At 46.6% G+C, this 13,271-nt stretch overlaps 1 protein-coding gene across 2 annotated transcripts in view; it reads left to right on the top strand.

Annotated features, from left to right (window-relative positions):
* The first annotated feature begins 8,207 nt into the window (after positions 1 to 8,207).
* The window catches only part of LOC119965860 (tubulin polymerization-promoting protein), a 59,541-nt gene continuing 54,477 nt past the window's right edge, over positions 8,208 to 13,271 (top strand). Inside the window, exon 1 of one of the 2 annotated variants that reach the window (XM_038796787.1) lies at positions 8,208 to 8,367. In XM_038796787.1, coding sequence (XP_038652715.1) covers positions 8,215 to 8,367 — 153 coding nt within the window. In that variant the 5' untranslated portion in view covers positions 8,208 to 8,214. The remainder of the gene's footprint in view (positions 8,368 to 13,271) is intronic. The other variant, XM_038796788.1, reaches the window with a different exon arrangement.

Raw genomic sequence — 13,271 nt, 5'->3', positions numbered from 1 at the left:
ACTCCGCACACAGAGTGACCCAAGCCGGAATCAAACCCGAGACCCTGGAGCTGTGAAGCAATTGTGCTATCCACAATGCTACTGTGCTGCCCTTTCTTCTCTCTCTTTTTCCCTCTCCTTCATTTCTGCGAGGGCTATTCTTTCTTTTTCTCTCATTTCATATTCAAGCAGCTTTAATTCTTTTACATGTTCAAATTGTTTGATTTGTAACTGAAGTTTTGCCATTTCTAATGCGTCAGACTGTATCTCAGGCAATTTTAAATGCTCAAGTACCACCATAAGTACCTTATCTATTTGTACCTTGGCAGGTAATGTTAAATGCAATGTATTTGCCAAATCTAACAGTCTGTTTTTAGTCTCTGTCCGTAAGGTACCGCATGTGACCGTCTCCACCCCCAAATAAAAGAAGCACATCAGGTTTAAATTCTCTACTGAGAGCAGTTATAGCTCTGAATTCACCAAATGATCTGGAGATAATCTTTAGATTGCAGAGAGATCAAAATTACACCTTCTTTGGCTGGATGCAGCTCTAACACTAAAACAAAACTACAAAACACACACCCAAGCTTTTCCTCAAAGCAAAACTAAAAAGCAGAGCCAGAGCGAAGCTCCACCCACATTCTGACATCACTGCAGCCACTTGAGCAGACAAACATCTCGTAAAGTGGCATTCCCATGACACAAGCCTCTGATGCAGCCTAAACTTGAATCTAATGTACAAGGTACACAGATGCAACACAGACTGTACAACAAGCCACAGTACAATCAACATTCTCAGACTTGGCCTCCTCGCACCGGGTGGCCAGATGGTCTGGATCCAGGCCGCAAGCGTCTATGACCAATTAGCAGTCAGTTGCGAGGCACTACACCCCAACAGCTATGTGGTAGCTTCGAACGGCAGTCACAACTTACACAGTCACCGTTATCTCTTGTGAGTGGCAGAGCCATCACCGGCAGCTGATGCTGCATCTCGACTGTCTTACCTTGATTGCAAGCCACCCACAGCCACATTCATGCAGGCCGTATCGGAGTCCAGTGTAGCGGGTCCCACATCTGCACAATGCACAAATCATTGGCGGGATTCTCCGGTTGCAGATGCCGAAATCGCGTTCGGCAATCGTCCGGAGAATACCCGATTCCGACCAAATTGGGGGCTGTTCCCGACAGTGTCGGCCGCATGTGATCTCATCCGTTGGGAACTCACCGTGGGGGCTACTGACTCAGTCCAGCGCTGCCACAGTCAGGGGTGGGCCATCCATGGGCAGGGGAAACTTTATCAGGGTCTGGGGCACTGTTGGGAGGTGGTGTGGGGCACACAAGCCGGCCAAAGGGGGGGCACTATTTTGCTGGCCGTGTCCGTGAGTGGCCTCTGCCATGTAGCAGCTGCTTTTTCTGGCATAAAACGCCACCGGTCCGCGCCGGCATGGGGACATAGCCCCAGAATCAGAGGATCCATCACAGTATGTCTCGTGAACCCAGCAAAATGGGGCCATAGAACAGGCCCCCCTCCGTCTACTGGTTATATTACATGCCCCAGGCCTCTGAGCATGCCAAGCACACAATATTGGGATTTCATCACCACAAAGGCTGTTTGGACTGGCAAATGCGGTTTTGTTCCCCCCCACCACGTGCTAAAGAAAGGGAGAAGAAACATAATGGGCCATGAACCAAGTTGCAAGAGCCCAATCGATGTTTCATTGTTCACACAACCATTGTACACTGTTGTATTGCTTTGGTACATATATATTTGTATATAGTTTGCACTGTGTACACTGTTGCACCTCACACCACCAGGGGCCCAAACCAAGCGAGAAGGGTCGTGACTACAAGGCAACACAGTCACATCAGGCATCACATTGTCACATGACAGGAACACCACCTGAATTCCCCAGTACCACGGTGATGCACGATCAATCACTACTGAAGTGAGATTGTAGTCCAATTGAAGGCTTTAATGAACAAAGTAGTTACCCCAGCAGCTCCGGTACAGAATGACTGCTGTGGGTGAAACACAGACTCTTATGCTCCGCCTGCTGGGCGGAACCAGCAGGCAGGTTCTACCACTCATACTACAGTATAAGGTACATCCCACCTAGGTACCGTGATACCCCTAATATAGCCTACCACACACGGGAAGAGCAGAAGTGTTTCTCACACCTGCAGAGTTAGTTGAATAAATTTGCTGTTACCACAATCCTTGTTGCATTCAGTGTTTCAGCAAAGCACAGAAAACTATGCTGCTAGCCTCCTACCACTCTTTCAGTTGTATGTAAACAGAGTGAGGCACATAACTGGAGACCTTCCACAGGGAGATCATCCAAAACGCATTTCTACACCTGAGTCCCTGCCAACTCCTGTCAGCATCCGATACAAATAATGAGTGTGAAAAAGACACATCAGCACACCCACCTCTCCCACAAAGAAGCTCGTAGCCATCCAGCCACACACACTTGCACTGATCAACGCACATTCACCCACATAAACTGGCACTCCCAACACACGTATGCTGACACACATGCAGGCACTCCCAACACACGTGCGCCGACATACATGCAGGCACTCTTGACAGGCATGTGCCGACACATATGCAGGCACTCCAAACATGTGCGCGCTGACACTAATGCAAGCACGCCTGACACACATGCAGGCACTCCCAACACATACATGCCACCACACCTGCAGGCACTCCCGACACACCAGTCTACACACACGCAGGCTCTCCTGACAACTGCACACCTACGTTCATGCAGACACCCCAGGCACATATGCAGATATGCTCCAACGCACACATACATGTGCAGACGTTCACCCAAAAGTGCACACACCCACAAATACATTCACCCATATGCTCACACGCTCACCCACACGCACTCTCACAAACTCAGCTACGCACCAACATATTCACTCACCCACAGACATTCACCAACACACACGTATACACTCATCAACATAGATACACACCAACACACACTCACCAACACACACACACCCATAAACAAACACACACACCCACCCATAAACAAATACACACCCATAAACAAACACACACACACAAACAAACACACAAATACACACACACCCAGAAACAAATACACACACACACACACACCCAGAAACAAATACACACACACACACACCCAGAAACAAATACACACACACACACACACCCAGAAACAAATACACACACACACACACACCCAGAAACAAATACACACACACACACACACCCAGAAACAAATACACACACACACACACACCCAGAAACAAATACACACACACACACACACCCAGAAACAAATACACACACACACACACACCCAGAAACAAATACACACACACACACACACACCCAGAAACAAATACACACACACACACACACACCCAGAAACAAATACACACACACACACACACACCCAGAAACAAATACACACACACACACACCCAGAAACAAATACACACACACACACAGAAACAAATACACACACACAGAAACAAATACACACACACAGAAACAAATACACACACACACACAGAAACAAATACACACACACCCAGAAACAAATACACACACACACACCCAGAAACAAATACACACACACACACACACACACACACACCCACCCAGAAACAAATACACACACACACACACCCACCCAGAAACAAATACACACACACACACACCCACCCAGAAACAAATACACACACACACACACACACACAGAAACAAACACACACACACACACCCAGAAACAAATACACACACACACACACAGAAACAAATACACACACACACACCCAGAAACAAATACACACACACACACCCAGAAACAAATACACACACACACACCCAGAAACAAATACACACACACACACACACACAGAAACAAATACACACACACACACACACACAGAAACAAATACACACACACACACCCAGAAACAAATACACACACACACACACACCCAGAAACAAATACACACACACACACCCAGAAACAAATACACACACACACACACACACACACACACACACCCAGAAACAAATACACACACACACACACACACCCAGAAACAAATACACACACACACACACACCCAGAAACAAATACACACACACACACACACACACCCAGAAACAAATACACACACACACACCCAGAAACAAATACACACACACACACACACCCAGAAACAAATACACACACACACACACACCCAGAAACAAATACACACACACACACACACACACCCAGAAACAAATACACACACACACCCAGAAACAAATACACACACACACACACCCAGAAACAAATACACACACACACACACAGAAACAAATACACACACACACACACACAGAAACAAATACACACACACACACACCCAGAAACAAATACACACACACACACACCCAGAAACAAATACACACACACACACACCCAGAAACAAATACACACCACACACACACCCAGAAACAAATACACACACACACACACACACACACCCAGAACAAATACACACACACACACACCCAGAAACAAATACACACACACACACCCAGAAACAAATACACACACACACACACACACACACACACAGAAACAAATACACACCCACACACACACACCCAGAAACAAATACACACACACCCACACACCCAGAAACAAATACACACACACACACACACACACACACCCAGAAACAAATACACACACACACACACACACACCCAGAAACAAATACACACACACACACACACCCACCCAGAAACAAATACACACACACACACACACACACCCACCCAGAAACAAATACACACACACACACCCACCCAGAAACAAATACACACACACACACACCCAGAAACAAACACACACACACACACACACACACACCCAGAAACAAATACACACACACCCAGAAACAAATACACACACACACACACACACACACACACCCAGAAACAAATACACACACACACACACACCCAGAAACAAATACACACACACACACACCCAGAAACAAATACACACACACACACCCAGAAACAAATACACACACACACACACACACACCCAGAAACAAATACACACACACACACACACACACCCAGAAACAAATACACACACACACACACACCCAGAAACAAATACACACACACACACACACCCAGAAACAAATACACACACACACACACCCAGAAACAAATACACACACACACACACACCCAGAAACAAATACACACACACACACACAGAAACAAATACACACACACACACCCCAGAAACAAATACACACACACACACACCCAGAAACAAATACACACCACACACACACCCAGAAACAAATACACACCACACACACACCCAGAAACAAATACACACACACACACACACCCAGAAACAAATACACACACACACACACCCAGAAACAAATACACACACACACACACCCAGAAACAAATACACACACACACACACACACACACACACACAGAAACAAATACACACACACACACACACCCAGAAACAAATACACACACACCCACACACCCAGAAACAAATACACACACACACACACACACACACACCCAGAAACAAATACACACACACACACACACACACCCAGAAACAAATACACACACACACACACACCCACCCAGAAACAAATACACACACACACACCCACCCAGAAACAAATACACACACACACACCCACCCAGAAACAAATACACACACACACCCAGAAACAAACACACACACACCCAGAAACAAATACACACACACCCAGAAACAAATACACACACACCCAGAAACAAATACACACACACCCAGAAACAAATACACACACACACACCCAGAAACAAATACACACACACACACCCAGAAACAAATACACACACACACCCCAGAACAAATACACACACACACACCCAGAAACAAATACACACACACACACCCAGAAACAAATACACACACACACACCCAGAAACAAATACACACACACACCCAGAAACAAATACACACACACCCAGAAACAAATACACACACACACCCAGAAACAAATACACACACACACCCAGAAACAAATACACACACACACCCAGAAACAAATACACACACACACCCAGAAACAAATACACACACACCCAGAAACAAATACACACACACCCAGAAACAAATACACACACACCCAGAAACAAATACACACACACACCCAGAAACAAATACACACACACACCCAGAAACAAATACACACACACCCAGAAACAAATACACACACACACCCAGAAACAAATACACACACACCCAGAAACAAATACACACACCCAGAAACAAATACACACACACACCCAGAAACAAATACACACACCCAGAAACAAATACACACACCCAGAAACAAATACACACACACACCCAGAAACAAATACACACACCCAGAAACAAATACACACACCCAGAAACAAATACACACACACCCAGAAACAAATACACACACACCCAGAAACAAATACACACACCCAGAAACAAATACACACACCCAGAAACAAATACACACACACACACACACAGAAACAAATACACACACACACACACACAGAAACAAATACACACACACACACACACACAGAAACAAATACACACACACAGAAACAAATACACACACACAGAAACAAATACACACACACAGAAACAAATACACACACACACACACACCCACCCAGAAACAAATACACACACACACACACACCCAGAAACAAATACACACACACACACACACACACACACCCACCCAGAAACAAATACACACACACACACCCACCCAGAAACAAATACACACACCCACCCAGAAACAAATACACACACACACCCAGAAACAAACACACACACACCCAGAAACAAACACACACACACCCAGAAACAAATACACACACACCCAGAAACAAATACACACACACACACACCCAGAAACAAATACACACACACACACCCAGAAACAAATACACACACACACCCAGAACAAATACACACACACACCCAGAAACAAATACACACACACACCCAGAAACAAATACACACACACACCCAGAAACAAATACACACACACACCCAGAAACAAATACACACACACACCCAGAAACAAATACACACACACACCCAGAAACAAATACACACACACACCCAGAAACAAATACACACACACACCCAGAAACAAATACACACACACACCCAGAAACAAATACACACACACACCCAGAAACAAATACACACACCCAGAAACAAATACACACACACACCCAGAAACAAATACACACACACCCAGAAACAAATACACACACACCCAGAAACAAATACACACACACCCAGAAACAAATACACACACACCCAGAAACAAATACACACACACCCAGAAACAAATACACACACACCCAGAAACAAATACACACACACACACACAGAAACAAATACACACACACACACACACACAGAAACAAATACACACACACAGAAACAAATACACACACAGAAACAAATACACACACACAGAAACAAATACACACACAGAAACAAATACACACACAGAAACAAATACACACACACAGAAACAAATACACACAATTACACACACACACACACACACACACACAAATACACCAACAAATACACGCAAACACATAAACAAATACTTACAAACACACAAACAAATACTCACAATCACACTCTCCCACACAAACAAATACTCGCAAACATGCACTCACCCAACCACACATAAACAAATACTCACAAACACCCCCCCCCCCCCCCGCACAAATGCACACAAACCAACACACCCATCCACATAAACAGATACTCACACGCACTCACCCCCCAACCAACACACATCATCACTCACACTTACCCATAAACAGATACACACAATCACCAACGCACTCACATGGAGATAAACACACATAACCGCCCCCTCCCCCACCCCCACCCCCTCCCCCTTCCCCACCCCCTCCCCCACCCCCTCCGGGACAGATGAGCACTTTGCTCCCGGGTGGAGAGGAGCTGAAACCCGGCACACAATAGGTGTGTGAGGCCGGGCTGGAAGTCCCCTCAGTCCCGGGGAAACTCCCATTTAAGGACAGAGGCAGTTCTGAAAGTGACATCAGTGCGAGCCCGGTGTGTGTGTGTGTCAGTTTCACTGCCTGAGTGACGGCCGCGTCGGCCAATGGGCGCCCGACTTCCGGGTTGGGAGGTCCGGCGGGATGGCCAATGGGCTGGCGGGGAGGAGTTAGGGGCTGAGCCCTGCCCTCCGCTCCTGTCCCGGGCTAACCCTGCCTCCGACTCGGACCTGCTTGTGCGGACACGGCGAGGAGTAGCTGTGAGTATCAGGGAGGCTGACCTGACCATTGGCTCTTTGCCTTGTTGTAGGTACCCCCTTGTGTCCGAGAAAACTGACGCTGAATCCTCTAACATGCCTGCCCCTAAGGGCTAAAGGCAGACACACAAGATGCTGCCTTTGCCTCGGTGTTTGTGCGAAGCTCTTGCTTCGCAACAGCGCTCGGGGTTGCCCATACAGCAATGGTGACACAAAACTGGAACGTGCCTGTCTCAGACTGGCATGTGAGAGGCTGGATTAGGAGCTTTTGAGGGCTCCTTCGCTGCATGTTACTCCTCCATCTCTTTTAGAAAAAAATACAAGCATGTTTGGTCTTCCTGTTTTATATCATTGCAACTTGCATTAGATGTGCGTGAAAATGCGGCACACAGCACGCACACTTAACTGGGAACAATTTCCTGGGTTAACCATTAATCTGGGCCCATAAACCTCTTGCACAGGCAAAATACTGGAGATGTGAGATTGAACAGAAGGTGCTGGGGCAATGATTCTGAGCAAGTCAGGTAGTGCCTGTGGCGAGAGGTGGAAGGAGCATTAACTGTGCAGATTCCTCAGTGCCTACAGTGCATGCAAAGCACGTATAAAATAGGAAAGTGCTGTCTATTATCTGAGGCAGTCATTGCAATTAGCTTTGAGGGTCTCCGGGGAGGGGATAACAATGACCAGGGCCTGTGTTACCCTCTCTCTCTCTCTCCCACCCCCCCCCCCCCCCCCCCCCATCATAGGTGACCCTTAGACCAAGCCAATAGATCAAGCCTGACTCTGAAGAGTGAACTTGGCCAGCTTTCACTCCATGGACTAATACTGATCATGGAGGAGTTTAATCTCTCACTGGTAACTTCCTCTTGCAGGTCACAGGTTAAAAGTCCATTTGGGGGAGTTAGCTGCACTAATCAATTCACTTTCTACGTACAACAACCACAGTCTGTAGTTTGTACCACTGCCCTTAATGTGGAGAAACACCCCAGGGGGTGATAGAAGCGATGAGATTACTCCCAGTGTGGAAGAGACCAGTTTATCTGCCTAAAATTAAAACTAAAGGTCAAGCAGGGATGTTGTTAGGGAGCATTATTTCGTACAGGGGTTAAAAGATGTCTAAAATACTCTTTACCCGCTAAAGACAGGATGGCACGGTGGTACAGTGGTTAGCACTGTTGCCTCACCGGACCAGGGACCCGGTGTCAATTCCACACTTTCTCCTCGCGTCTGCCTGGGTTTCCTCCGGGTGCTCTGGTTTCCTCCCACGGTCCAAAGATGTGCAGGTCAGGTAAATTGGCCATGCTACATTTCCCCTTAGTATTCAAAGATGCACAGGTTCGGCGGATTGGCCATGGTCAATGTGCGGGGTTACAGGGATGGGGCAGGGAATGGGCCCAGGTCGATGGCTCTTTCGGAGGGTGAGTGCAGACCTGATGGGCAAATGGCCTCCTTTTGCACTGTAGGGATTCTATGGATCAAATGAACCTTCCAAAACTAAGATGAGGGTTTTACTAGTTAAGGATATCACAGGATATGGAAGCATAGTGGGTAAAAGACGTTCAAGTAAAGACCAGTCATAATCTAATTAAATGACAGAAAATGCTTGAGGGGCTGAATGGCCCCTTCCTCATAATTTCAATGCTCTTAATTGTGGGGGAGTGGGGTGGGGTGGTAATTACTCAAATTATTCCAAGATGGAATTAAAACCAAATGTTCAAAGTGTTTGATCTTCTATGAAGCCGTGCCCTCTGACATCATCCCTACAAAGCTCTGTTTTAAATGGAGATAGATTGGAATGAGTCAGATAGCATTTTATTGCACTTGTTTTTACATTTAAGAAAATGTGCAGCAGCAGCAGAAATAACTAGTTTATATTCAAATTGGAAACGTGACTTTTGTTTTCTTCATTCTTGGAATATGGGCGTTACTGGTTAGGTGAGCATTTATTGCCCCACCCTTGTTTCTTCTGCTTCTATATCTCATCATACCCAATCCCAGCTCACCTTGCCCATGAGATGCACTTCTTGCTCTCTTGGATCCTATTCCCATCAGACTGCCGATGACCAAATTTTCCTTCCCAGCCCCCCATATAGCTGGTGCTGTTAATGGTTCCCTCTGTCCCTATCCCCATCAAATCTGCTGCCACCACCCTCTTCTCAAAAAGCAAATGTTTGATTCCCCAGTCTTTGTGAACTGTCATCTCGCCTCTAATCTCCTTTTCCTTTATAAACTGCTTGAATGTATGGAACATATCAAATCCATGCCCATTTGTACCTCCAGCTGAGTCTCTTCATGAAGGTTACACTCTGCCCCCGTCACTGAAACTCCTCTAATCAAAGTAATAAATGCTATCCTGTGAGATTGCGAGAATGACGAAATACTCCTCTCCATCCTTTCTCATCTATCTTCAACCTTTGTAGTTCCACACCATCGCCCTCCAAATCCTCCTCTGTCGTTGGGTGGGACGGAGTTTTACCTAGTTTGATTCTTATTTATCTGATCATAGCCACTGTAATAGTTTCTTTACCCACTTTCCCCCAGGGAATCTATCCTCAGCCCCTCCTATTTCTCACCCACATTGCTGCCCTTTGGCAATATTACCCAAAAATATGACTTCAGGTTCTATGTATATACTGATAACACCCAGCTCTCTCTCACCGCTACCTCTCTTTATTCCTCCACTCTCTGATTTGTCTCACTGCTTGTCCGATATCCTGTATTGGATGAGGAGTAATTTCATCCAACAACATAATGCAATTGGCCCAAATTGTCATTGAGTTGGAAGGGCCCCGTGCCTTAGTCAAAATGGTGCTGGAACCCGAATCAGGAAGTCCCACCCCTGAACCTGTCACCCACTCTTTTCGATGGGTGGGGGTGGGGTGGGGTGGGGAGGGGGGATGTATTTTGCACATTAGCAGTTCACGGAGGCAGCAGCACATTTGGTGCAACAGGTACCCTTTTAGAGGGCCTTTTGGAGAGGTTTGGCTTCCATTTTGCAGAGGTACGCCTATCCCTTTGGGATTTTTAACTGTAGATGTTAATGTGTGTAAAAGATGGAAAAGCTTTGCAGAACTGTCATGTGTCAAGTTATTTGGACTCTGCCCTTTTTATATTTTGAACTAAAATGCCTGTTGTGACTCTCAATTGGAAAGAAAATTGGCTATGAGGAACTTCGTGAGGTGGGGAGCCATGAGTGGTATGGATGAGGCCTGGGGGGGATGTGAGGAGTGAGGGGAGCTGTTTTTATTATAATGGGAAAAGTCCCAGAGCACCAAGGTGGGCATTTTAACCAGCCCACCCTGGTCCTTGGCTGCCCCATTGGCACATACATTTTATTTCAGGGGGTTGTGGGTTCGACTCCAGTTGGCACTCGTGGTTCCCCCCCTCCAACCTGGGTGCCAATGTAGCAGGGTGGCACTGCCAGGGGTCAGGGCCTGAGGGGGCCATGCCCATAAAATGAGGGTTGGAGGGAGGGCTATGAATGCTGGGGGGTGAAGGGTGGGTATGAAGAGGCCTCCAGAAGGTTGGGGTGGTGAAGGTTGGGAGTCCTGAAAGGGGAGGGGGGACCCGAAAGGGGCCTGAAAAGGGGGAGCCCCCCAGCAACCCCAGAGCAGGGTGTCCTCACTTGTAGGGGTGTAAGGTACTGCCCATGTGTGTGGGGGTGACATTTGCTCTGGGTGTGGGGGACATGGGGGACCAGTCTCTGAGGAACCAGTCCGGCCAGCAAGTTCAGCTCCCCAGTGATGAAAAAGACCTAAGTGTGGCCTAACCTAGAGAGAAATGGCCCAGGGCCTGAAGAAGTGACTGTGTGGTTAGATAGTGGTGGGCAACGCACCCACGGAGCCGGCAGGAAGCACAGAGCAAAACCTGCCTGTAATGCCATTTAGAAACATTTCCGTTAAATTGTACCCCATGTCTTATTTTTCTCTGTCACGTCTGCGCTTGCTGACTTCTATTGACTGCAGTTCGAGCCAATGCTTCTACTTTATAATTCTCATGTGTTTCCACGGCCTCACCCCCAAACCTATGGACCCTCCTTGAACTCTACAAAGCTTTGTGACCTCTGTGCTCCTTTCAATTCTGGCGCATTCTCTGTTTTAAATCCTTCACAAAGTGCTCCCTAGGCCCTGAGCTCTGTAATTCCCTTCCTGAACCACTTTGCCTCTCTAACTCTTTCGCGTCCTTCAAGACGCTTCTTAAGCTTGACTAAGCTTTTTGTTAGCCTGCCCTTTTTTAATTCATTTGCAGTACGAGATGTGGGCGTTGCTGGTTGGGCCTGCATTTAGTATCCATCGCTATCCACCCTCCATTTCAGAGGGCATTTAAGAGTCAACAACGTTACTGCGGATCTGGATGCTCATGTAGGCCAGACCAGGTACGGGTGGCAGATTTCCTTCCGTAAAGGCTATTAATGAACCAGGTGGATTTTTACAACATTTGACAATGGTTTCATGATTATCATTAGGTTTTTAATGACAGATTTTAAAATTGAATTCAAATTTCACTTGATGTGTTGGGCAGGCTGGGTCGATGTGGACAACACTTGATGCAGTGTAGCGAGAGACAGACCTCCAACACTTGATAAGATGCAACACGATTTTATTTGACGTCTTAACTACTGTACATGTTCAACTGTGGGTTGACACTACGCTGACTTGACTGGAGACCTAGTGCTAGCCTGACCAGACTTACTAGCTACCGCATGGTGTTTGCACTGACTAGCTCATGGACTCTGACTGCCTCAGTAGCTGGGTCCAGAGAGAGCAGGAAAACTGGTGCCCTCTGGCTTTATAGTGGTAGTGTCCTGTCTGGTGATTGGCTGCTCTGTTCTGTGTGCTTACTGGTCATCCTGTGTGTCAATCACTGCCTGTCTGCACTACATTATATACATAGATGTATATTATGAC

The sequence above is a fragment of the Scyliorhinus canicula genome, chromosome 5, assembly GCF_902713615.1.
Source record: "Scyliorhinus canicula chromosome 5, sScyCan1.1, whole genome shotgun sequence".
Lineage (NCBI taxonomy): Eukaryota > Metazoa > Chordata > Chondrichthyes > Carcharhiniformes > Scyliorhinidae > Scyliorhinus > Scyliorhinus canicula.
This window is presented reverse-complemented; position numbering and strand designations above follow the sequence as displayed.